At 47.4% G+C, this 26,167-nt stretch overlaps 2 protein-coding genes across 9 annotated transcripts; both read right to left on the minus strand.

The window, feature by feature from the left end:
• Positions 1-254: 254 nt before the first annotated feature.
• LOC101071280 (LARGE xylosyl- and glucuronyltransferase 2) lies at positions 255-22,668 on the minus strand. Of its 7 annotated transcripts, none has more exons than XM_011609765.2 (16): positions 19,265-19,585; positions 12,335-12,406; positions 7,312-7,499; positions 6,431-6,720; positions 6,104-6,186; positions 5,609-5,732; positions 5,045-5,216; positions 4,845-4,949; positions 4,646-4,758; positions 4,338-4,463; positions 4,081-4,236; positions 3,212-3,369; positions 2,817-3,095; positions 2,517-2,663; positions 2,249-2,444; positions 255-2,102 (listed from the first exon to the last, which is right to left on the minus strand). In XM_011609765.2, the coding sequence occupies exons 3-16, from the start codon at positions 7,409-7,411 to the stop codon at positions 1,905-1,907; spliced, it is 2,247 nt and encodes a 748-aa protein (XP_011608067.2). In that variant the 5' UTR covers positions 7,412-7,499; positions 12,335-12,406; positions 19,265-19,585; the 3' UTR covers positions 255-1,904. The 7 variants fall into 7 exon arrangements, with proteins under 7 accessions (XP_011608067.2, XP_029702203.1, XP_011608068.2 ...); XM_029846343.1 differs by lacking the exon at positions 19,265-19,585 and adding an exon at positions 22,533-22,668 and having other exon boundaries at positions 1,905-2,102; XM_011609766.2 differs by having other exon boundaries at positions 1,905-2,102; positions 19,271-19,585.
• On the minus strand, positions 22,625-24,234 carry LOC115252054 (eukaryotic translation initiation factor 4 gamma 3-like). 2 transcript variants are annotated; one of them, XM_029846366.1, is made up of 7 exons: positions 24,112-24,234; positions 23,789-23,963; positions 23,573-23,662; positions 23,308-23,468; positions 23,149-23,233; positions 22,916-23,059; positions 22,625-22,836 (listed from the first exon to the last, which is right to left on the minus strand). In XM_029846366.1, exons 1-7 carry the CDS (start codon positions 24,178-24,180, stop codon positions 22,688-22,690), a joined length of 873 nt encoding a protein of 290 aa, XP_029702226.1. In that variant the 5' UTR covers positions 24,181-24,234; the 3' UTR covers positions 22,625-22,687. The 2 variants fall into 2 exon arrangements, with proteins under 2 accessions (XP_029702226.1, XP_029702227.1); XM_029846367.1 differs by lacking the exon at positions 23,573-23,662 and having other exon boundaries at positions 24,112-24,211.
• Positions 24,235-26,167: the final 1,933 nt, after the last annotated feature.

Below are 26,167 nucleotides of genomic sequence, written 5' to 3' on the forward strand. Positions count from 1 at the left end.
TTTAATGACGTGGTCAATAGTAATCAATCCCAAAAATGTAAAAAATATGACAGCAATATAAAGTTAGCATGCTAGCCTATGAGATAGTGCTAATAGTTTTAAAATGATTAATTAGTAACATTCTTTTTAAGAAACGAGTCATATTATGGAATAAGCTCAGTTAAAAAGTCAGAATAAAATCTTTTCTGCAAGTTTATAGAGTAAAAAACATTTTAAAAACATCTTTTTAATGAGAGTGACGACAAACTCAGGAGTGATTTTTTTTAAGAAAGGCAAGTTTATTTCAAGCACGTATTTATAAAAATATGATCTGAATCAACAAGAATAATAAATAGAACACCTGACGTTCCGCTCGTCAGTACAATCAGGATCCGCCTCACATCAAAGGCACTAGCATCGCCCAATCACAATCCAGGTGACACGCATGACAGCGGGGGAGGGGTCAGGACAGGCCAATCACAGCTTCCACTCTCACTTCATCATCCATCGGTTCCTCTTTTTCTCATCTCAACACAGGAAGTAAAGAGGCTGAAAAAGGAAGCGCTCGTCTCTGCCAGCGCCCCCTACAGGCTGCAGCGTCATTAGGTTAGCGCTTAAAACTCATGAAACAGAAATGATCTCGGACTGTCTCAGTAGGGAAAAAGATTGCCAACGTTTTTAAAGGCTTCGCTGAACCGCTCTGGAGTGATGAGGTCATGTGGTCATGTGATGCGTCGACTCCGCTGTAGCCAGAAACTGACGTCACCTGATGACATTAGATAAACAAGCACTAAACTGGCTGCAGGCATGGGAAAAAAAGAATCATTTGATCTAAGAGGAAACAAAATTTATACTCAAATGAACATTTCCTGCAGTCCATTAACTGGATATTTTTAATTGCATTTCAGTCGAGCTGCTTCGTCCACAAAAGGGAAACCTTATTGTTCCATGTGCGGTTTCTATATTTCGTGTGACAGCAGATGCTAATGTTGGCTGATGTTCGCTAGCTAGCTAAGGATCAGAATGAGCTCATCTGAGCTTCTGTTGATTCTTCTTCCTCAGAAGTTTTGATTTTTGCAGCAGATGAAGAGGAGAATCTCTGGAAGAACGATGTTGCTCAAACGTCAGGAATCAGACAGCAGACGCACAGAAATCCAGTGACAGACTAAATCTAAAGGGATCTTTTCCTGATCACAGCTGCTCCTCATCACCTCAGATCCAATCAGTGATCAATCAAGTTTTTGGTTACACAGAATTATCTTCTTTTGCTCATCCATAAATGTTTTTTTTCCAGCTCCGTCTCCTTAGAAACCCCAGTTTTGCTGAAATTCATTGAAAGTTTTGAATCAATTCAATCTAAAAGTTGGTTCAACCTTTACATTTCTTTGAATGTGAAAAAGAAGATTAGGGCAGGGATATGTAGTGCAACATGCGGGTCAAAGGTGGCGTGAATGTGGTGGAGACGAGTCACGTGATACAGCTGAAGCTTGCACACGCTCGCTCATGCAGGACATCCCTGAAGCTGCAGAAACGCAACAGATGGATTTTCAGGCCAGAAAACGTCTAAAGAATCTGTAATAATGGTTCAAACTTCGTCAATGTAATTCATTGGTTCTGATTGACAGTAAAAAAAAATATTAAATACGTCGGTTGAGTGGAAAGAGATAAGGCTTGGCTCCTCCTCCTGCTCAACAGGCCCCTCCTCATGTCCAGCAAGCTCCTCCCCCTGCTCTACAGGCTCCACCTTCTCAAGACATTTCCTCAGCCTCCACAGAGTCATCCAGAATGCCCCGATTGTCAGCACACATGGTCCAATGTTCTTTAAATAAAGCTACTCATGTTCCCTTTGTTCACCAACGATCTGAGAAGATCCAGGAACATCTGCAGGTCTTTAAAGCTTCACCATTCAGCGGTGCGTCAAGTTTTTAGATGTTCCTCTGGGCGGTGAGGTACTTGAGCGCAGCTGAGCCGTACTTCCTGGACAGGTCCTGGTGGAACTCGTCCTTCAGGATGTTCAGACAGTTTCGATAGCTGGAACTGGAGCGGAACTTGGAGATGTCAAAACTGGGAGCATGGGGCATGTGGATCATGAAGGCGTTGGGGAGGACCATCAGGTCGTACTCCTGCAAGAAACAGGTTCAGAGGTTGATTTTGGATTGACAGAATATCAACAATTCTCTTTACGGGTTAATGATCTGGTCCAGCGCTCCGCGACGGTCGGAGCAGCATTAGCATTATCAACAGAGACGGGAAGTTTCCGCAGATGTACCTGTGCGTCCAGCTCCATGATGTGGGACACCTTGTTCCAGCCGAAGCCCACAAAACGCTGGTCGTACTCCGGACAGTCCCTACGAACCACCACGTACGGCTCAAAGTCCGGTTCCCACTCCACCTTGTACGGTGTCGTTGCCGTTCTCCATTTGGCATAGTTGGTGGGAGCATGACCTTTAGGCCACACGTGATACCTGAAGGAGCAGGAAGTGATGTCATACTCAGGGCGACCTGTGTGTGTGAAAGCCACTGGACGGTTCGAGTACCTGAAGGTGTAGAGAGTCCCCATGTCCAGCATGGAGAGCAGTTCCGCTTTGGATTTTGGGAAGGACAGACGGTAACGAAGCGTCTCGAAGGCCGGAACCACCAGAGCCTTCTTGGTGTGAGCCATGTCCATCTGAAGCACGGACTTCCTGCGTGGAGGGACAGAGATGGTGAGACTCCTCACACCAATGGCTCTGGTTCGCCATCCAGGCTCAGGTTAGACCACTGGTGTGGACTTGTGTCTCCAGGAATGTTCTGGATTCTGAACCAGAACCGTGGACTCGGCATCCACTGAAACTTACCTCAGGTACTCGTACAGGCCGTACATGGGCAGGAAGTCCACATCCGTCAGGAACACGTACGGCGTCCTGGCGTTCTTCAGGGCCACGTTTCTCACCAGGTTCACGGGGTAGAACTGTCCCTCTTTGTAAACGATGTGGTACCCGACATTCTTGCGGTTCTTTAGGACCTCCGAGGCCTGGGCGTAGCGCAGAAACTGCTGGGCCTCAGCGTCGGACATGTAGAGTGCAAGGCTGATGGGACCCTCCCAGTGCTTACAGATGGCCTCCAGCATCTGCAACCTGCAAGAAACACGCTGTCCATGAGTCTGCCAACACCAGCTAGCATCCAGTCCACCAACCAAAGATCTCTACAGACCAGCAGGAGATAAAAAGGCCACCTGGCTGCGACCGCATACCTGTCCATGGACAGCTGGGCCACCAGTGTGATGTCATCCTCAGTGGGCGTGTATTCGTACTGTAGGAAGTACAGGTGCACGCGGTGAGCGGTCAGTCGCTCGCGGCGGAAGTCGTAGCACTGGTCATCCTCATCAAGCTCCTCCAGAGCCGCCTGCAACTATGGAGGCGACAACAGCGCCGATCAGAGCCAACAAGACCAGACTCGTCTGGGAACTCTGACAAACACTTCTTTCCCATGTTCTAAATACGCCAACAACAAGCTTCAGTCACTTCAGGGGTGTGAACCACCATGTTTCTACAGCTCTGTCGGCGTGTGAGCCTCCGTTTTCTTCAGAAAACTCCACACACACACACAGCGGACAAGAAGGTCAGGGATGACAGTCTACACACCAACTTCCTGTTGGACCGAGCTGTAACTTTTGACCCCCACCACTCCAGAAGAACTCCCTGTTGTCTTCAAACCTCTTCTCTCGATTTTACATGGCAGAACATCAAGTCAGAGTTCTGAACTCCAGTAACCATCAGTCTGGTGGAGATGGGAACTTCTTCCAGGTGGCCTCATTGTTTGTTTCGGAACCCCCTGGTGGAGTGATGAAGATCTTCTGAACCAGAACCACAGTGTGGTTGTGTCTTCATCTCAGCTGCTGAAGCTCTCAGCTCCTCAGCGGTCGTCAGAAGCATCTTGGTGACCTCATTTTCATAATTATCTTCTAAAACCTCCAGACGTTCAGTGGCAAATATTTAGCTAAATAAACTAACAGGAAATGACACGGTGTGTGACCTCAGACACTTATGGTGTCTTACCCTGTATGTGGTCAGAATGAGTTTCATATGGGTCCTTTAGATCTTCTGGTTTTAAAGGTCTCACCTGGACGTTTTCTGGACTGGACTGGCTCGGGCAGCCGAACAGTTCTCTTCTCAGTAGGTTCCCATCATACTCCAGGAAGGTCAAGTAGAGGTTCCTGAAGAACTCCACATGTTTGTTCTTCACACGAAGCTTCTTGGGAGAGTTCCAGTGGATCACCTGAGACGGCAGCGTGGAGACAAGTCAGACCGGGCACATTTATTCAACAGTTAGCAAACCGTTGAGGTTCTTTCCCCTGTAGCGGAACATCAGGAGCCCACCTTCAGGTCGGACACCTCGGTGTAGCATTGCTCCGAGCGCGTGTGGTCGGACAGCTGGACGTTCCAGAAACAGGGCAGCTGGTGCACCAGGACCGGGTTCTGCTTGATGAAGGCATTGAAGATGTCCTGTACAGAAGAAACACGAGGAAAAACCTCAGCAGCGTCCAGCACAGGAGTGAAAGAACCAGCTGGTTTGGAAGAGATATTGAACAATAGTCCACTGCTAGCTCATGTTTGTCCCAGTTAGCCTATGCGTGAGTTTGGCCACGTTGCTAACAGCCAGCTAACCCATCCGGGGGATTCCTGACCTGGTCAGCCAGTGAAGTACTGAGCATGCTCATTAGTTCCTTCTCCGCAGTCAACCTCCACATCTGCTCCCAGCCGATTCTCCGCAGGCGCTCCAGGTACAGAAGAATCACACCTGCGAGACCGACAAGCGGAAGTTTGCTTCCTTTGTGACGCCATCATGTTTTTGTCTCCTGTCACCCGTGTTGAAGAAGCCGTTACCTGTGTTGAAGCCTCGTCCCAGCGCAGGCCAAGGTTTGTGGTTCTTCCAGAGGTTCCCCAAGTACCAGTCGCTCTGGTTCTCCACCAGGCCGATCACCTGTTTCTCTGAGGACAGGGCAGATTACAGGATTATCTGAAGTCAGGTTGAGAATGACAGAGATCTGGGGAAGTTTAAATGACTACAAAAGCTTTGGTCTCACCTGTGAACTTCCTGAAGATGCCCCAGAGCTCGGCGATGTCGGTGGCGAAGGTGATGTCGGTGTCCAGCACGATGACCTTCCTCAGGTCGGACGGCAGGGCTTTGGTGAGCGTAAGTTTCATCAAGCCGTAAATTCCTGAGTAGTGTTTGTTTGGTATCCAGGACACCTCAGACTGAAACCACAGAAGAAGAACACACATCCTGGAGTGAGGTGCTGTCTTGTCCATGCTGTCGTCACGATGATTACTTTCTACAGGTTTTCATCCAGAGGAGCCTTTTTTAAACTGTTTAATGGCCTGAGTTAGCATGGTGTCATCAACTGTAACAGATGGCTGTGAAATCTCGCCTGTATTTAAAACAGGAAACACTGAAGAAGAAGCCGATTAAAAGTGTGAAATATAATCAGGAGAAGTTGACATAGCAATTAGCATCGTGAAACAGCACTTAAATCTGCGTCCATCATTGTCTTAACCAATCAGGATCAGAGTCATACAATCCTACCATGTTTTGTGTGTGTGTGTGAGTGTGTGTGTGTGTGTGTGTGTGAGTGTGAGTGTGTGTGTACCTTGAGTTCATCGGCGTCATAGAAACTAACTTGCACAGACGGAACCATCCAGGACTGAAAGAGAGAACTCAGGATCTGATTGGCTACCGTGTCTGTGATGAAGTGGAAATGAAGGGGATTCCTCCTGGAAAAGAGTTGTTGGTTCACTCATCTTTGCAATGGTGCCAAAAATTTAACAACTTATTAAAAATAATAATTAATAAATAATAATAATCATTAATCAAAATAAACATTGGCAATACAACTTAGCCTAGCATAATACTAATGCTATACGTGCTAAAGAATGTAGCCTAGCGCAGCGTGATGATGAACACAGCAACATGGAGGTGGGGTCACGTACGTGGTGACATCATCAATCGTTGACGCAAAAGACTGTTATTGTTGATATTTAATGCGAGTTCATTAAAATCATTATCGATCATCTTGTTTTCACACATTTCATTGATGCTAAGTTTGGCTACAGTTGCTAAAAGAACAATAACAAACCATCCTGACCTGTGGAAGAGGACAGACTTGACCAGCGTGACCACGTCTCTGCTGGCGTTGTGACCGGCACAAACGCACGCCACATGGATGAGCTGCGGGAGGGAAGAGGAAGAGCGCATCATTTCCACCACACGTGATCAGCCGTGCCGCATCACTCAATACGTTTGAGGTCACTAGTGGGAAGATCTTCTGATCTTTGACCTCTTCACATCACAACTGTAATGGGAAACGACTGAAAGCAGCCGAGCTCATGGAAGCGCTGAAGCTAAAGTGCTAACGTTCAGAGTCTGATGTCGCGATTGCGGATTCTGGTCAGGAAATGACATTTTCGCTGACCTCGCACTTCTGGACGACGGGGGATCGGGAACATTCAGTGCGGTTGCTCTTCTCCTCCGCCGTGTTATCGCCGTCCTCGGGGCCCGTGTCCGCCGAGGCCACCCACTGCTGGTTGCCGTAGTTGCCGTCCTGTGCTTGGGCGATGACATCCTGCGACTGGCTGAGTTGCAGGCGGATCTGACGGTTCTCCTCCTCCACCTCGCGAACCCGTGACTCCAGGACGGCCCGCTCCAGGACCTGGGCTGCTGGCGTGTCGGCCAGACAGGGGGTCAAGAAGAGGGAGCGACCATCTGTGGGGGAGGGGCGAACCAGTTACACACCACTGACGTCCATGGTGTTCCCACTCAGATCTCAAAAACCTGCAGGTTGTTCTATTAAAGCTAGCGAGATGTAAAGCATTAGCAACGGTGGGCGTGGCCTGGTTTCCTGGGCAACGTCGACAGAAACAGGACTGATCCTAATCTGAGGTCAGTCTTTACTGGAAGAACACTGGACAATCAAACTAGTTTGTGGAGCTCCACAAAGCTCCACATTGGTATATTTCTATTTATATTCATCCGCTGCTAAAAGTAGTTCCACTCTTCATCTGTAAACTGTTTTGTTCCACCTTTTGTTCCATCACTTCAGAAACAGATGAGCTGGAAACATTTAGTCAGAAGGACATAGAGAGCCCAGTTAGCAGAAGAACAACTATTGATTCATTATTGACGTTTTCTGCTGTGGCCGTCTGAGCCGAACCGCAGCCTCAGATTAAAATATCTTCATTATTCGTGTTGAACTGGCTGATTACTGGCCGATCAGCGCATCGATTAACTGCAGCTCTGGTATCGACCCGTGTTCTGGGATATTTGTTTCTAAGGCGACATCGCGGTTGAACTCACTCTCCAGGTTTCCAGCCAGCAGGTAGAGCCAGGTGAGCAGCACGACGGCCACCAGAGACGCCGCCAGCAGCTTCAGGCGTCCACGGAACAGCAGGTGCATGATGGGAGGGCGACGCTGAGGTTCAGGGGTGGGGGTGGGGTTCAGGTGGGGTTCATTCCCTCATCAGACCCCCGCAGCATCTCTTCATCTGCAGAGAGACGAACCATATGGTTCTAAATCCAAGAGCAACCAACCAGATCACATGACCATGGTTCGCCAACAACAGCGCAACGAGAGAAAAGTAAGACGTCAAAAGAGGGAAAAGTGACCCGAGTCTGTTGGTCACATGACCCAGGTCATGACCCAGGTCGGTGATGGAAGAAGCTGGAAGACGGTGAAGGACGTGTGTCTGTCTCAGTTCCAGGTCACGCAGGTCGCGACGCTCAGCGCGGCCCAAAGGACGGCGAGGAAAAACAGCCGGAACAGAGAGAAACTAAACAGCCACCAAGTCTCAACAATCAGCAAGGTCACAGATCTGCAGAACACATTCTGCTTGGAGAACCTGAACTGGATCAGTCAGGAGGAACCTGAACGGCCAGAACACGCTCCAGATTCACCACTTTGGACTCAGCAAAACAAGAATAGGTGGAGCTGAAGGTTCCCCACCTGGATGACCTCATCACCACAACCACCATCATCACTATCTTCATCTTAAGGTTCCCCACCTGGATGACCTCATCACCACCACCACCATCATCATCACTATCTTCATCTGAAGGTTCCCCACCTGGATGACCTCATCACCACCACCACCACCATCATCATCACTATCTTCATCTGAAGGTTCCCAACCTGGATGACCTCATCACCACCACCACCATCATCATCACTATCTTCATCTGAAGGTTCCCCACCTGGATGACCTCATCACCACCACCACCATCATCATCACTATCTTCATCTGAAAGTTCTTCACCTGGATGACCTCATCACCACCACCACCATCATCATCATCACTATCTTCACCTGAAGGTTCCCCACCTGGATGACCTCATCACCACCACCACCACCATCATCACTATCTTCATCTGAAGGTTCCCCACCTGGATGACCTCATCACCACCACCATCATCATCACTATCTTCATCTGAAAGTTCTTCACCTGGATGACCTCATCACCACCACCACCATCATCATCATCATCACTATCTTCACCTGAAGGTTCCCCACCTGGATGACCTCATCACCACCACCACCACCACCACCACCACCACCACCATCATCATCATCATCATCATCACTATCTTTACCTGAAGGTTCCCCACCTGGATGATCTCATCACCACCACCACCACCACCACCATCATCACCATCATCATCATCATCATCCTGTTTGACAGGAACGTGAACCCTTGACTTTGGGGCGTGGTTACCTGGGTGTTGTAGTCCATAAAATGTTTGTCATTGGACTACAAAAATGGCTGGATTTACAAAACGCGTCCCTTATATCTTCTTCCTGTTTATCTTCTATACGCGATGATTGTGGACGTCACCTCTCTGCCTGCTTTAAGCTGACAGGACTTAAGGAGTTAAGCTGTTTTATATCTAACATGAAAACTGAGACGTGCAAGAAAAGACGCTGAGACGAGAGGAAATTAAAGGAGGAGAAGAAAAGAGTGGCCGGAAAAGGTCAAGAAACCATGGAAAATGAGAGCTGGCAGGAGAAAGGTGCTAGTTAGTGGTTTAAGTGGTTCTGGAGAGAAGCGGCTGACGACTGTGAGCGAGGCCATCGAGAGCAGCGCTCAGCAGAAGATGATGGATTCATTAAGATCTAAGAGATCCGCTGTGGCTCGGCCATGTTCACAGTCCATCAGAAGGAGGCAGGAAGTAAAGCAGCTCCCCTCCCTGTGTGTGTGTGTGTGTGTGTGTGTGTGTGTGTGTGTGTGTGTGTGTGTGTGTGTGTGTGATCCCTCAGATCAGATCAGACTCCCGTGTGTGTAATCCGAACGCGTCGCTGCCTCCTGACGTCCGATTGGCCATTTTGTGTCCCGACAGCGAGTTTCCTGTCGGAGGTTCTCGACTTTCCATTGCGACACGCTGACCTGCCCTCAGGATTAATAAATCTTTGATTTATCAGCGTAAAATGGGATCAGGATGAAGTAGTGGGTTTGTGGTGGGGGGGCAGGGCAGGGGGGCGGAGTCAACCTTTTCTATTTCTCAGAGACGTGACAGGAATCGCCGGAGCTGATCTGTTTTGAGACGTTCCCGCCATCCTAAATTTACACGAGAAACCACTTTAAGATCGGATACAAATTACCAATCACATCAGTTGTGTTTAATAACTTAACCGCTACTGAAGGTGGGCGCCACCCCGGTCTTAAAAAGGTCCTCAGCAACTTCAGCTGGAGTTAGCTCGCAAGTTAGCACACTGCTCAAAAAGCGTCCAAATCCCCCCAGCTGTGATTGGCTGCCCGCGGCGTCGTTATTTGAATTCAAAAGTCTGAACTTGTCAAATGCAGAAATCCCGTCCTTTATTTTAATATTTTAATTTATGAAGCTGCAGAACCACGAAGATCACCTGCGTGATGAGACGCGTCAGGACTGGAGGTGAAGCATCAGACGTTCCTGCAGTGCTGGCAAGAACCGCACGCTGAAACCTGGATTAAAGTCCGTCTTCACCTGCTTCGCTTTGATGCTGCCAAAGAGAGCAGGAGGACGAAGATGAAGAGGAGCTGCTCCTGCAGGGGGAACCGAACCCGTCTCCAGCAGCTCGCTCCAAAATCAGCTAAAGAGGAAGCAGAAAGACTTTTTCTTCGCTCCTACCTGGAGATTTCCCTCACCGTGCAGGCTGAGACTCAGAACGTGCGCTCACACGTCCAGGTTTACATATGAAGTCAACCCAGCCCTTCCTCCTCCTCCTCCTCCTCCTGCTCCTCCTCCTCCTTTTTCAGAGCTCAGACCCAAAACAGAGCTGCATTTTTCCCTCCATCAGCAGTTTGTTCCAGTTCTTCAACCTTGAACAGTTTCACTCCCTGACCCGAACCCACTACAGCTCCTCCCTCTCCTCTTCATCATCCTCCTCCTCCTCCTCCTCCTTGCCTATAAACATAAATGTCCTCCACCTCCGTCAGCTCTGGTTTCAGCCTCCCTGTGCTCCTGTGCTCTGACAGATGGGGGGAGAAAAGGTGGAAAGAAGAGAAATAATAGAGAAAAGAGTGGTGTCACCTTACACAGTGAGCAATAATGGAGCAGAGCATTGTGGGAGATTTTTTTTCAAACAGAGGAATGTAGAGAAGAAAAGCCTATCGCTGCTTCAGTTTGATAGCGAGAACACTAAACAGACTCATTCATGCTATCACTTGGCAGAGTTAGCACACATAAGCCCACAAAGGTTAAACAGATTTAAATCAGATGTTGCTAGCTGGTGTTAGCGTGGACGCTGTTTGCTGAAGAGGCGATGTTAACATGTACGATGTGGGAGAATTAGGATTCCTGCCCGCAGCGATCCCATAAACGTCCTTCTCTTTATATTGAATTGTTGACTCTAGTGATGAGTTGCTAGCACTGTAGCAGTTAGCCACGTAAGCCAGTGTGGTCATTTAGCATAGACTGTGGGGATAACCATGGTGACCGATGTGGCATGTGACCAGTGATAATAAAAAAGTGGAATTCAGAGAGCGTTGTCTCACACGTGACGGCTGCTTATGACTCTGGTTACTAAGCAACCAATTGAAATGCAGCAGGAGATGATTCACAGATCAATGTGATGCACGCTGTTCCATTGTTGACGTTTCCTGTGTTGCGGCGGCGTGATCACCATAAACACGTCATGCACGCTTCAAAGCTGATCCCAGGTCAGTTCTCACTGACAACCTTTGACCAGAGCGTTCCAACTAACCAGTTTGGAGACCAGTTCAGCCATTTCTGACTTCTGCTGTTGTTGGTTCCATTAATCTGCAAACTACGACTTTATTTCACTTATTTGACCTTTATTTCAGCCGCTTTTTGAAATCAAAACCTTTCAAAAGTTCAACTGCTTGTGTCAAACAGTAACTAACCTGGATTTACACTTGGATTAACGCCAGCAAAGGCTTAATCAATAATCTGTCCAGATCTTTGATCCTCGACCTGCTGCAACAGGGATAACCCCGCCCCCAAGCCCCTCCCCCTTTTCCTGTGCCAGGAAGTGTCGGGTTGAACCACGACGGACCAAATTCCAGACAGGTCATGAATGCCACACGCCGGCTTCACGAGACAAATATTTCAGTAACGAGGAAAATCTTCAAACCGTCACCATGGCGATAGGAAATCCCCAGGTGTTTCCTTCACATTGTATCCCATAATCACAATTCTGACTCTTTAATGAAATAAATGGAAATGAAAAGATTTTGTTTATTTCTAGGGTTTGGTCAACAGGGTGTTTACTGCAGTGGCGCCGGTTCCTGACCTCATTGTGATGCCTCTGCTGCTCTTTGATGTTACGAGATCAAAGAAAGTGAACTGAAACTCGGTTAATTCCGTCCACGGTGATGCCAAGTTCCTGCTGTGAGGTCAGCCGAGGATTCAATTCAGGCCGCCGGGTACTTCCTGTCAACCAGGTCACGTCCGAAACAGATACAGGTGAGATCATCGTCCTTAAGAAGGTGTCTGTCTGTGTGTGATTATTATTGATTGTCAAACCAAAACTACGTCGTAGTCGTCATAGTGTTTCGTATAGTATAACACAAAGCTCTGCCCCCTGAGACCGACAGGACCCTATGAGTACAACCCATTTAATCAGAGGCTGGTATAGGGTCAGAGGTCAAAAGCATTAAGCGTGGGAGAGCCTTCTTACAGGTCGCCCACGGCAACAAGTAGCACTGGGGCAGTTTTGGACGCAGCAGAAATGTTTATGACCTCCTAAACAACCACCAGACGTGATGAAAACGTCAGCATCTCACCCAAAATCCCAGCATGCACCTCTTCCCAATCAGAGCGTAAAAATCCGACATGAAGCCGCAGAAGAAATGAGCTCAGAAGAAGAAGGAGGAGGAGAAAAACTGACCGGAGTGACTCCCAGAGTGAAGAAGCGGCTCAGCCGATGACGGCGCCGACGTCCTTCAGGAGAAAATCAAGGCTGCAAAAGAAAAACAAATGCGATGACAAAACAACCCAAAGAACCCTGAGAACCATTCCAGCAGAACTCTGAGGGAAACAGCGGAACCGAAGCAGCTCAGATCCCCCGACTGGATCATCATTACTAAAACCACAAGAATGGTGTCAAATCAGGTCATGACTTCCTGATTCTATCATCCGTGGATGCTTTTGGCACTAGAAGCTACATTTTACTAAAAAAGTGTGCATATTTAATCAAGTCCAAATCTGCCTGCCACCGCTGGCTGACAACTGCTACAGGCAGCCACGTTCTTCTCGTCTCTACCACCGAACCACTACCACCACTTTTAGCTCCATTAGACAACAAGCTAGTGACCTGAAATGGAAGCTAGCTGGCTGTGTGCCAATACACAAAAAAGGGGAGAGGAGAGGAGAGGAGAGGAGAGGAGAGGAGAGGGTAGGGGAGGAGGAGAGGAGAGGAGAGGAGAGGAGAGGAGAGGAGAGGAGAGGAGAGGAGAGGAGCAGAGGGGAGGAGAGGACATGAGAGGGGAGGAGAGGAGAGGAGAGGAGGAGAGGAGAGGAGAGGAGAGGAGAGGAGAGGAGGGGAGAGGAGAGGTAGGGGAGAGGAGAGGAGAGGAGAGGAGAGGAGGGGAGAGGAGGGGAGGGGAGCTTTGGGGGGGTTCTTCTATTATTTTTATCTGTGGATGCATAGAACACGTTGGTGTCATCTCACCGGACTTTGTCTCAAAATAAACTCTGTGTGTGTGTGTGTGTGTGTGTGTGTGTGTGTGTGTGTGCGTGTGTGTTGAGCTCTGTCGGTGTCATCGACCTAGAGAAATGCTGCCTGGGGGGGGGGGGCTCTGATCTTATCTGGAGCCACGACAAATCTCCGCACGCATGCTGACATTCTAATCTGCATCTGCATCAGAGGGTTCGGGGGGGGGGGGGTGACAGTGGGGGTGGAGGTGATGTGCAGCTATGCTGACCTGCTGAGGGGGGGGTGGGGTGGGGGGGGTTCAGGCTGATTTTAGAGCCTCTCTGTTGTTTGTGTGCTAACAGTCTTCTGACGGTTCACACCAGGAAACAAAAGCGGTCGTTAAAGAGCCTGAATATGGGGGTGGGGGGCTCGTCTCTGCAGCATTGACTTCTGGGAGATTTGTCTCCTCCGTGTTTACAGCGAGCTCTGTCAGACAAACACACACATATATATATATATACACACACACACACACACACATATATATATATATATATACACACACACACACATATATATATTTGGTCACGTTACCACCAGTGGGTCAACGTTTGAAGAAAGTGCCGGTAAAGCTCTGCCCCCTGACCCCCAACCCGCTGTACTGGACCAGGAGATTCGAGCATTACATGGTAAACCACAAACACCTCGGCAGCGGCGCTGTTCTGCCGTGACTTTTTAGGAAGATGAACATAAATCTGCTCTCGTGACTTGTCACCCAAATAAAAACCCCCAGCGACTACTGCTGCAGGAATCTGCGCTAGCATTTATGATGGAACACCTTCACCGCGCTGGGCACCAAACCAGTGGGGGGGGGCTCAAGCAGCTCCTTCAGGAACAGACTCAGACGCCCGGTGTTCCCTCAGGTCTCCGTTCCCACACAGACTCGATAATGCTGCACTATAACACCCTGACACTGTCACACTCCCGGAAGCCACAGCCGAGCCGGGTTTTCTGCTCCACCTGGCATGTGAGGATCCCAGGTGAAAGCGTGTCTACCTGGTAGGACAGAAAACCCGGCTCGGCTCCGGCCCTCTTGGACTGCACCCCTGCCTTCGTGTTCTCCTCCCGCTCATTTCATCTGGAAGACCGTGGCTGTTTCCGAAACCACACACTGGTTCCCTGTTCACTACTCACTACATGGGGGACATGGACTGAGTGAACTACGTAGCGCACTCAATTTAAAGTTAGCATTCGGACAACGTCATTAACGGCGCACGTAAAGTGACGTCCTGGTGTCGCATAATAATTACGAACCGGTCGCCGGGAAAAGAGGCCAGGTCCATTTAATTATCGTAACCCATCAGAAATACATTCAGCGGTCATTTTATGAAAATGCAATATTTTACCCGATAATTAACTTTATATAATAAAATGAAATATTAATGTCAATAATAATACAATAATAATTACTTATTACCTAAAATAATTAATGTCCCTTGACATTTTCAAACCAAGACGTGATGGAACATTCTCAAGTCATATTCCGCTGTAGTGAAAACATTTAATAGAGAAATTTTTCATCAAAAAATGGATCCAGAGCTACTTTTCATCTTTGTAAATATTCTTTTACTAAGATTCTGTTGCCTGGTGAGGAACAGACGATTCCGAAGAACAATTTTAAGTGAGGGGCGAGGGATCAGTGAAGATTGATTGATTTTTTTTTTTACACATTTATGTTGTAATATTTTAAGATGATCATATTGGACCCCTACTGAAAAAAATTATTATTTCCAAAAATTTAATATATCAAACTGCACAGTAGAAATTACGTTAAAAAATGTATCACGTGATACCGTAAAGGCTGATGGGATACATTTTCCGAGTTAGGGTGCTCGCTTCGCAGTGCATTGTGGGATATATTGAGTGCACTACATAGGGTACAGCGATGCTCACTAGCAATTCGGACACTATTTCAAAATGGCGTCCACACTATTGAGTGCACTATGTAGGGTATAGGGGGTGGTTTCGGAAACAGCCCATATCTTTGTTGCACGTATTGTTTTGGAGTTTATATATTTGACCCTGTTATTTAATCCTCCGTCTTAAATTGTTGTCTTTAAGCTGCTCTAACAGTGCGGGATCAATAAAAGCTTATCTTATCCCCGACGCCAGCGGAGGGGGAGGAGCCTCCCGCCCATCGTCGGCAGGTTGCTGTAATCTGAGAACGGCGACTCGGTTTCTTCTTCACTCGTCTGAGTTTCAACTCAGAATGTTCAGAGCTGCTGAGCCGCAGATAAGACAGATTTGGTGATGAGTTCAGGGACTCGGGGAAACTTCTGCCTTTGGATGGAGATGAGGAGGAGGGGGCTTAAACAGCTTCTGCTCCTGCGAGGGCCACGGCGAGCAGGAGGAGCAGCAGCTGCCTCCCACTCTCTGCTTAACCTGAACTTTTTGAAATGGAACATTTATATTTCAAATCTCAGGTGAAATCAGGTAAACAGGCACCAACTTGAGCGATTTTCAGGATATCGATTGTAATCCCGCCGAGACTGATGACAAACAGTCGTATGTCAGAGAGACGAGACGAGTGTTTGATCACAGATTAAAGTCCCCACGTGACAGGAAGTCACATCAACTGTACACGTTTATTTCAGACTCTGCACAAACTTGGATTGGGCTTGTTCGCATTAGCATTAGGTTAGTTGGTAGTTCTGTTGCGACGCAAGGTTCTTAAATGTAAGTAAATAATATTAACTTTCAAACGTTCAATCCCTTACTATAACTAAACACATCTAAACCCCTAAAAATAACCCTGTTTTAAACACCTCTGAAGTCCTGATGACAAGATTACATGTCCCCACTTCCCATAATTCATATTGTTGCTCATCAAATGCATGTTGGGCAACAAAAAGCAGCATATACAAGAACACACACACACACACACACACACACACACACAGAGTGCATCAGCGCCTGCAGACGCTGTAAAAAGAACAGGGAAGTGACGTTCAGGCACCTATGTTAGAATCAGTAACAGGACTGCAGCAGAGAGGTCCAGGCAGGTTCTCCCAGCTGGGATCAAGAACATCAAGTGAGTTATGTAAAGATGACACATCCCAGTTGTTACATAAGGTTCCTTATTTTAAACCAACATCTACTGTTGATTTCATACTACAGCCCCGTTTATGCAACAATTTTGGGTGAAAACGTAAAGCTAAAGTTCCATTTGGGCTGTCTGTTTGCAGCAGAACACCTAAAAATGGAGCGATTTCAAAATGATACCAAACTGGGGTTCGAAAACGCCGTCGCATCTGTCGCGTAAACACAAAACCTAGCGCTTTTCCGATATGTGGTCCCCTGCTCCGGGGGGGGGGGTTCTTATGTAAACGGGGCCTAAAGGTCAGAAAGCCCTGCGAGAGTCACAGAAAGGTGTCGGACAACAACATCAGACACAGACGAGCAGGTCTGATGTGAACCTGCGGACGTGAGAAAGCAGAAGAAAACAGGTAACACCGCCTCACCCCAACCCAAGGCCCCCCTACAGCTGCAGCCGCCCACCAGCTGAGCCCAACGGTGAGGCGGGGCCGGTAAACGGACCTCGCCGAGCTTCTGAGAGGAGCCGGAACCTTCAGAGATTCTGGTCACGGCCCCTGCGAGTCGAACAACTCAAACATTTAACAGCCAGATGGGATTTTGTTGAGGTTCAGCACTCGAGTCCATCAACCGGGACCGGGTGACGAGTTCTGACAGGGTCAAAGTAAGAATCCCTCCATGCACACATGGCAGAGCCGAACCCCGCCCCCCCATCCCCCGCTGGGTTCCCCTAACTTATCCGCTGAAACAGTCATTCACAAATCCTGCCTGACCACCTGTGGCAGCCATCTTTAATCTGGAGTATTTAAAGCAGAAATCCGGATGAGAACACAATTCCACCCATCTGTGTGTGTGTGTGTGTGTGTGTCGGAGAAGGGAAACGGCCCCTTCTGCCTGGTCAAACATCTGATTCTCCACTCTTTGTGTGTGTCCAGGGGTTGTAAATTAATCAGTAATTACCAGCAGAGCCGTCAGCTGGGTTAATGAAGAAACCATTAAGAGGGGGAGGACATGGGGGATGGCGTGTGTGTGTGTTGGGGAGGGTCATAAACAAAAGATAATAGCCGCTCGTTTAATCTTAATTCATGATGAATGTGCCAATTATTACGGAATAAATGAATGGAAGCAGAGTTAAACAACAAATGGTCACTCTACATTGCGATGTGGCCCAGGGGAACGTTTGCTGCGTTAGCATCTGCACCACCGATCCATTCTTTATCAGCAGGTACATCGGAACACACCAAACCACGTCCACATATCTTCATCTCTGTCCTGAAGAAACGATGTCCACAAACGTCTCACCTACTGACGGACAGACTCGGTCCTGACAACAATTGACGAGCGGCAGAAGCTCAGCAACAATCAGTAGCTGCTGATGATTCAGCTGCTGCTGATTCTGAACAGAGGTTCTTAGAAGAACAGGCAGAACTCTTGGTTCTGGAAGAGTTTCAGTGATGAATGCATTACAGTCACTCAGCACAGCTTGTAGCATTAATATTATACAGCTTATACCTCTGAAATATTGATCAGCCATATTTTAATGGCCACTTAAGCTGCAGAGCAGACAGGAAGTGCTCGTTAGCACGGCTAACAGCAAACACAAGCTTTTTATCTTTTCTGCTGTTAGCATCTAAACAATCTGCACATTTTTAAAAGGAAAAGTTTGATTTTAGGAAATAATCTAATTAATTTCAACCATTTGGTATCCATCATGTTTGACGGTTTTCATGTTAACTTAGCATAAATGCTAACTTAAAGCACCCCCTGCTGACGGGCTGCAGTATCTCACATAAGCTCCACCCCCTCTATCTTTTCAGCATCTCCAGACCTTTAGGAACGACCTGAGCGGGTGAAGAGCCAGAAGAAAAGCAGGAAGAGCTCAGAGAGCAGAAGCGATGAGGCTGCAGACAGAAGCTCCAGAAGCTAAACACCGATGAGCATAAAAGCCCGATAACTGGAGTACGGTAATCGGATCATCAACTGATCCAAAGCCTTTACCTGCACTTCAGACAGCTAATAATGGAAAACTTGATTTACATGTTTCAGTCCAGTTATCCGATTATTTCAGAGGTCAAACGTGGTGATTCGACCTTCCTGCTGTCTTCCAAACATCAGTCTGGTCTTGTTGGGGTCTGTTGGGCTTTCAGGTTCAGGTGGACAAAGACAGTCCAGGACTGTGAAGCCGGTTTCTCGTAATCATATTACTAGCATTTTCTGATGAAATAGGATTCCCTGAATAATCTGATATCTGCAGATCAGATTTTACGGGTCATGTAAAGCGGAGGAGAGCTTTGGGAAGATCTCCTCACAAACCTGCCACTGATTCATACAGTCAGGATAAAAACTGAACTTGTGTTCTTCTGGTTCTTCATCACATCAAGTTTGATGAACCGTCCGCACACCTGAGCCTCCTGCATGTGCTCCTCTGTGCGTTTTCACGAGAACAAAGATCTTCGTTTCTCTAAAAAAAAGAACCCGAAACTTTGGAATTTACCCACATTTTTCCAAATTCCACCCCCAAAACATCTGAACTCCAACAAAGCCTCCAGGGGTTGTTTATGAGCTGCTCCTCTCTGTGTTCATTGAAGGTAAAGTGATGTTTTGGTTTAAATCAGCAGTTTTATTTATTTACCACAATAAATAATCATTCAGTCATAAGTGGAGGAAAATAACAAAAAATGAGACGGACAAAAATGACGTTAGAGATCGCTTATTAAAGGAACTTCCTGTACTTTGTAAAAGGTTTTGTTTTCAGATACAATCAGTCATTTATCAAAGTCTGCTCAAGACAAACATGAACTATTGTTTCTCAGATTAATCCTCGCAATTAGTAGAGCAATAAGCAATTAGTAGATGGGAAATTACGCTAATTAATGATGCGATAAATATTGTGATTACTAGGTCAGCCCCTAAAAATGCAGCTACATCAGATCAAGACACAGGTCACACACACACACACACACACACACACACACACACACACACACACACACACACACACACACACACACACACACACATTAATACATTAATCCATGGAAGCAACCGATAAGTTCCAGCTCAGAGTCAAAGATGACAGATGTCCCTCACCTGTACCTGTAGTTATGAGCTCCGTCGCTCTGATTCAGACCAGAAAATAATCCAGTAGATTTAAAAATCATCCTCTAATCCATCCACAGGCGGAAAAAACAGCCCCTCAGCAGGAGGTGGCATCGCCGCGGATCCTCGGGACCGCAACGGTGACGGTCCGCCATCAGAAAGACTGCAGAGCTGCAGAGGACGAGGCCGAGGCCACCCAAACTTCAGGCCGGACGCGGTGAGTCTTGGTCGGGGAGAGCAGAGTGAAGGACACCGCTGCTGAGTGCGGCTCTCCGCGGTGAGACCAGCAGAGACTCGCTGCCTTCCTCCAAAGGAGCCGACCGCAAGAGCTCCTCCCACAAACCGAGATAAACCCCTCCCACCCCCCTGTCAGCCAATGGGAGGCTCCCTGCGCTCTCTCTCTCTCCTTCTTGGTCTCTCTATCACAAGTCAATCCGTTTAAATCAGTTTTCTTTCAATTTTAACAGCCAGAATAATTCATGTCGGTTAGTTCAATAATGCCGTTAATTATTACATAAATTAGTTTTGTTTATTGAATCCGGAGATTAAATTTGACCTCTTCCGAAATCCAGATTGTCTTTCAAAGGGAAATTTAGAAGGCACAGCTTCATATTAAAATGTCTACCCCCCCCCCCACACACACACACCTTTTTTTGGTAGTAAATGTGAATTTATTTGTAAAGTGAATTTTAAATATACAGTTTAAAGAATAGGGAGTTTTTCATTTTGACAGTTCAACCCGACCCATGTGAACTAAAATCCCATAAATATAAATTTATCTATAAAACAATCTTCAGCATAGTCATATCCAGGACCATAGAGTAAAAGAGAGGGTTTTGTGAATTTTTAAATTGTGCAATAAACAGAATTTGCTTTAAATCAGATCGACTGCTGCCTCTAGAGGCTACATTGGGCACTACAGCACAGGGCAGAGTGGCTAGTGGAACCGCTCGGTTAATGAAACATTGTCCTGTTATAAATCGATTTTGGAATCTGGACTTATTGAATGATTGACAGCGAACGCTTCGGCCTTCATCTCCTCCACCTCATCGTCAACAGCAGCAGCTCTGATTCCCACAGAGATCATCAAAAGTTTGATCGGAGAACAAAAAGCTGCAGAAAACTCTCTGCATCAATAATTCATACACACACACACACACACACACGCACGCACACACACGCACGCACACACACGTGCCCACACAAATGCACAAATATTCAAGGTAATGCAGAAGACTTCATATGCAAATAACCCATATGTGCTGCCCGTCACTGCAATGTGTGCGCGTGCGTGTGCATGCGTGCATATGCGGGTGTGTGTGTCTGTGTGTGTGTGTAACAGCACAGTCATCCAGATACCCTTTGAATATCTTCCCTGACCTCTGACACACTCCATGTTTGGCTTCCTTCTTTATATTATATTATATTATATTATTATGCTAGCATTAGCCCCATAAGCTAATTGAGTTTTATTTCCTGCCAGAAGGACATTCCACATAGTTTTCAGTCCAGGAAGTTCTCCATGACACAATGAACAAGTGTTTGATTCATACAAATATACTGAAGTCTCTGGATTGTAGATGGATTCATTTTCTAATTTGGAAAAAATAAAATCTAGGTGTTTTTTCCTCTCAACAACGACAACGCTGACAGGCTGCTGCAGATGGGATGTTAATATTTGATGAGCTGCCAGATGGTGGTGAAATCTGAAAACACACAAGGGCGAACACACACACACACACACACACACACACACACACACACACACACTTCATCTTAACAAACAGCAGAACTACAGGAAAGGAAAAAACGAAACCTGCTTCTGCCAGAGTGACCTAAACCTCCACAGAGGGGGCGGGGCTTGTGAGCTCTACAGCTACCAGCCAGCAGGGGGCCCTCTCCATAGTTTAGCTTCATGAAATCAGCCAATTCTACTCTCCTACTGGACACCTGGGAAGGAAATGCTGGGCTGTGTAGGTCAAAGTCTGTGTGGACAGCTGCAATGTCACACACCAATAAAAAGACAAACGTCAAAGCCGCCAATGGATTGTGATAGAAAACAACTTCCTGTGTGAGTGAGCAAAGATGGCGACAGTCTGTGGCGTTCCAGATGAATGGTCGGGCTCCCTGCAGGCTGACTGGCAGAAGCTAGAAGACTGTGTGAGGCGACACTAATAAAATCTGGATGAAAACACCACGTCCTCATGTTCACTTGATGGATTAGCTCATTCCGCTCAGATGTAGCCTGAGCCAGAGAGCGGCGCTGAAAGGCCTCCCACCAAAACCATTAAATTAGCTGTGATGGCGGCGCCGACAGAGCAACGGCCCAGGTCTGATTCAGATGCCTCAGACTCCGTGTGACGGGCGGAAAGTCGATTAATCAACGGTTTAAAAGCTGTGAGATAAATGTTCGCCTGCTTGGTCACGATTTAACAAACCTGACAAATAAAGGATGACAATTCAAATTAAGGCAGGAACTCGGAATTAAGACGTGCGTTAAAGGAGATTCAAAGGAAGGGCATTTATGCATCTGAGCCAGCAAATTTCTGCTGGTGTCTTTGGATCATTCCAGCATATTTTAATAATTAACATCATCCCTCATCTTTAAATCCAAACTCAAACACTCCAAATCTGCTGACTCACTCTGATTATTTACACCTTCACTTTCAAACAGTTCAGTGGTGGGTTTTTGGCTTTTGTTTTGATATTGTTCCATTGATTCTTCTCAGTCTTGAATGTTGCAAAGAAGTGCTGAAACAAAATGACTTGTTACTATTTTTGAGAAGGTCAAACGGAACTTTTGTTGGCTAAGAGGCAGTTTTGACTCTGGAGGTCTGTGTTAAATAAGCGTCTGAAACAGGACTGAGATGAACAGAACACTGACTAAAACCTGAAGAGAACAACAAGGTTTGCAGGGATTCTCGAGTGAGGAGGCGCAGGAGGTGGAGGAGCAGTAATTCAACCGGATTAATACGGCGTCTCTTACATCAAGATGGCAACAAAGTCCCTTTAACAGGAAGGAGAACAGGAGTTGGACGAGCAGGACATAATACACTTCTGCTGCTCCTCATTCATGTTAGTAAAGTTGGTAAGAGGATGACAGCTTGGATTCCATGGTTACTGTGATGGATGATAGCTACGGTTGTTGCCATGGTTACAGGCCTTCTGGACCATTTGTGATAAAATCATGTGAAATCAAGAGTATACAAACACGATAAATGTGTCTGATTGGCTGGTAGATGATGAATCAGCAGCTCACCGAGTGTCTCCTGGCACGGCTGCTGCTGTGGAGAAGCCGGAGCGCCCCCCGGTGGCCGGCTGCAGCGGGGCCGCTAAGCCAACACAAATCACTGAAAGGCGAGCATTTGGATTTTATTGAGCGTTACAGAAAGACGTTGCTGGACTCGTCAGTGCTTATTTGCTGAGCCAGTCGAAGAAGTCTGTGACCGACTGCAGCACGAGGCCTCTTCCGCTTTGCTCCGCAGCGCCCTTGCACTCATGGAAAGTGTCTTCCTTGATAATCCCTTCGTCAAACAGGACGTCGAACAAAAGATGCAGCACCTCTGCAAAGGCGGAGGACAAACACGACTGCTGGACAGCGGTAGAGTCGTCAGAGCAAACGTGGACGGACGAGACACTCACTGTGCGGGCGCTCCATCCGCTCCAGCAGGTCCTCCAGAGCATGAAGAGCCTCCAGCTCCTTCTGCCCGTCGCTCAGGTATTTTCTGAGCACCTCTGACCTCTCCATCAGGTCACACGCATTCACGTGGTGAACAGAACCCGAAGCTACGAGCAGCACATTCAGTTATAACACAGTTATGACGAGACGTTTTTTCCCAAATGGACATTTCATTCCCAGGTGATGTCTCACTTACTGGCAGAAATCGCAGCCTGACACACCGAGGTCACCAGCGCCCTGACGAACTGAGCGGACTCCCTTTGTCTCTTGTCAAGGTTGCTCTACAACATAAAGCCAGTTTAATTTTGTATTATCTGTGCAATTGTGCTGAAGCCCCTGCAACGTAGTCCCTAACCTCGATCCAGGCCATCATTTGCCGGTTGGTGCTTTTCCCCAGCAGCAATCTGCTCAGCGCTTCCGTCACCTCGTTGCCAACGGTGATCTCCATCTCATTTTCTGCCTCCTGAACTGAGGGAGTCTGTAGAGCTGAAGGAGAGGGGGCGCTCTCCCCCTGATCTGCAGGGGCAGAGAGACATCAAACAACTTTTCATATTTATCTCAGACATTTGCAACAGCAGCCGGTCATATGTCTCGATCGGGTCAGTCCTGGTTGTTCTGACCGCCTGATCTGGTGAACTCCGCCTCCTCCTCCTCCACCTCTTCCTGGGAGGCCACGTCTGGGGTTGCCGTGACCTTTGGCTTCTTAACATCTGCACAGTTGGTGGAGGTAAAGGAGAAGGAGCCCAAAGATATAAAAGAAGACAGAGTTCTGAGGTGAAGACACCTGAACGCAGCAGCGTCCTCATAACGGGACTCCCATCGATGAGTCTGCTCACCCTTGGAAACGGCGACCTCCTCCTTCGACCCTTTCAGCTCCGACTGTTTGTTGCTCCCAGAGGGAACGTCATCACTATCGACCCTGCCGCCACCGTCCTTCTGGGGTGGTTTTTGTAAGGAGGAAATGCAGCCATCCTTCAGGAAATCGTTGCACGTTTTCTTCACAAACACTTTCTAAAAGAAACACCGCAGTCATTTTCAAACCTGGACAGATTGGATTTGTCATCATCGAAGCGCAGAAAATCAAAGCAAATATAGATGTAATTCAAATTAAATGGGCCAATTTCCGAGAAAAAGCAGTTTTATTGAGTGTAAATTGCACCTTATCCTTTGCTTTCGTGCTGATGGGCTGGTTATTCTTCATCACTTTTGGTTGCTTGTTTTCCCCCATCTAGTCGATGTGCTGGTGGTTGAGAATACGTTAAGAAACCACAGATTACAGCTGCAACGGTAGCTCTTGTTGGTGTTGTTTGGTGTGGCTTTGACGTGTAGTTTAATGTCAGTGCCTTTGATGTCGTTATTTTTTAGATCATCACATTGATGTTATTCACCAACGAAATTCATCACTTTTTGTGTTTTTCCTGCTGAACTCTGACGTTTGATCAAAATTCTATTTGAACGGTGAAATTCCTGCGAGTTTGTAGCATGGCGAGGCTGTGGGACAGGAACGCGGGTGGAATCTGTTTTCTTCAGCGTGGGAGGAGGCTGGACGGGGCGAAGAGTTCCAATTGTGTTTGTGTGGGCTGATGGTGGATTCACACGCGGAGCCTGAACAGAACCACCACTGTGGAAGCATCGGCGTGTTCTGGGACGTCTGCGCCACCTTCACCAGCTGCTTCCTCGCGTCACTCGGCGTCGGGGACGAAGACGAGCTCACGGATGTCAGCACGTGTTTGTTCCCCGGCTGTTGTGCAACCGAAAGAAAGGAAGTGCTGTCAGCAGACCTGATCCGGAGCTGCTGGAGCTCCGGCAGAAATATTTCACCATCTCATCATAAGCAGGCGGTGAGCCTGCTCATTATGGCCTTTCTTTCTTTACTTATCATCCAGCCTCTGCAACAGAACCTGTGCTTCTCCGGGGGATCCTGGTCACGTTGGTGCACCTTCACTTTGGACAGCCCAGAATTCCAAATGTGGGAAGCCGACAGAACCTCGATCCCTTGACTGACAGCTCAGAATTGAACTAAAAGGGGACGTTCCACATGAATCTGAAACCATCAGTTCCAAAACTGCAAAAAGTGTTCTAACGAAACATCTGAGTGGGTGCGCGTGTGTGTGTGTGTGTGTGTTCACTGTACCACATTCACCTCTCTGACAGACACTAGAACCTTTTGTTCCACCTCTTTGCTCTCCAATTACAGTAATCTGTTTCCTGGTTAATCCTGCAGGACTTTGAAGTTGGAGCTTCGCTGAACATCAAAAAGTTTCATTGTTGTGGGACACACACACACACACACACACACACACGCACACACTCACACACACACACACACACACACACACACACACACACACACACACACACACACACACACACACGGGGATGGAAGGTGACGTAATGGATGAGGAGCCATAACATGAATTTTAAAAAAGCGTGACACCAGTGTGATGGAGCCAAGTGGGAGGAGCCAAATCAAACAGCCAAATCTAAAGGGTTTTCCTATATCTGCGGGCCTTTTTCCATACTAAATGTGCTTTTGAAGATTTTTTTGACCAGATCACTGACTACAAAAAAAAAACCTCATCTAAACCTAAAATATGTATTAAAACAGGTCGCTGGTTCGAATTCGACTCGAAGGACCAATATTTGAAAATTGGATGGACGCAGAAATCTAGTTGATCACTGGTTCCAAAACAGTTTTTTGAATGAGAACATTGGTAACATTTTTGACCTCCGGCCGACTCCCGTTGTCTGACCTTTGCTGCGTCATCAGAAGCACGTGTCACTTCCTGCGGAGTGATGAGGCTAAGCATTAGCATCTTGCTAAAAAGCGAAACATCATCAGCGCGTATAAGCAAAGTAATATGAACGCCTCAAATGGAAAGATACTGGAATAAACAACCACATCAACAAATGTTCCGTTTTTATGCCAGCGTTTGCTAACCCAGGTTCTGCTCTGCTGGGTGGGAGGATGGAAAGCGTGGTTTCTGGCCCTCCTCCCAGCGTTCAGAGCTCATCCTCCTCCTCTACAAAGTCGTAATCTCCTGTCGCATTAACGCGACGCCTGCGGGATCAGACGTTCCGGAGCTGCTGGTCACAGGTGTTTGATCCGTTCCTCAGCTGTTTCTCGGAGAGGCTTTCGGGTGATTAGCCAGTCTGCAAAGATCTGCTGGAGAACCTCCACGGCCTCCTGTTTGGCTGGGAGGAAATCTCCCTCT

Source organism: Takifugu rubripes, chromosome 13 (genome assembly GCF_901000725.2).
Source record: "Takifugu rubripes chromosome 13, fTakRub1.2, whole genome shotgun sequence".
Lineage (NCBI taxonomy): Eukaryota > Metazoa > Chordata > Actinopteri > Tetraodontiformes > Tetraodontidae > Takifugu > Takifugu rubripes.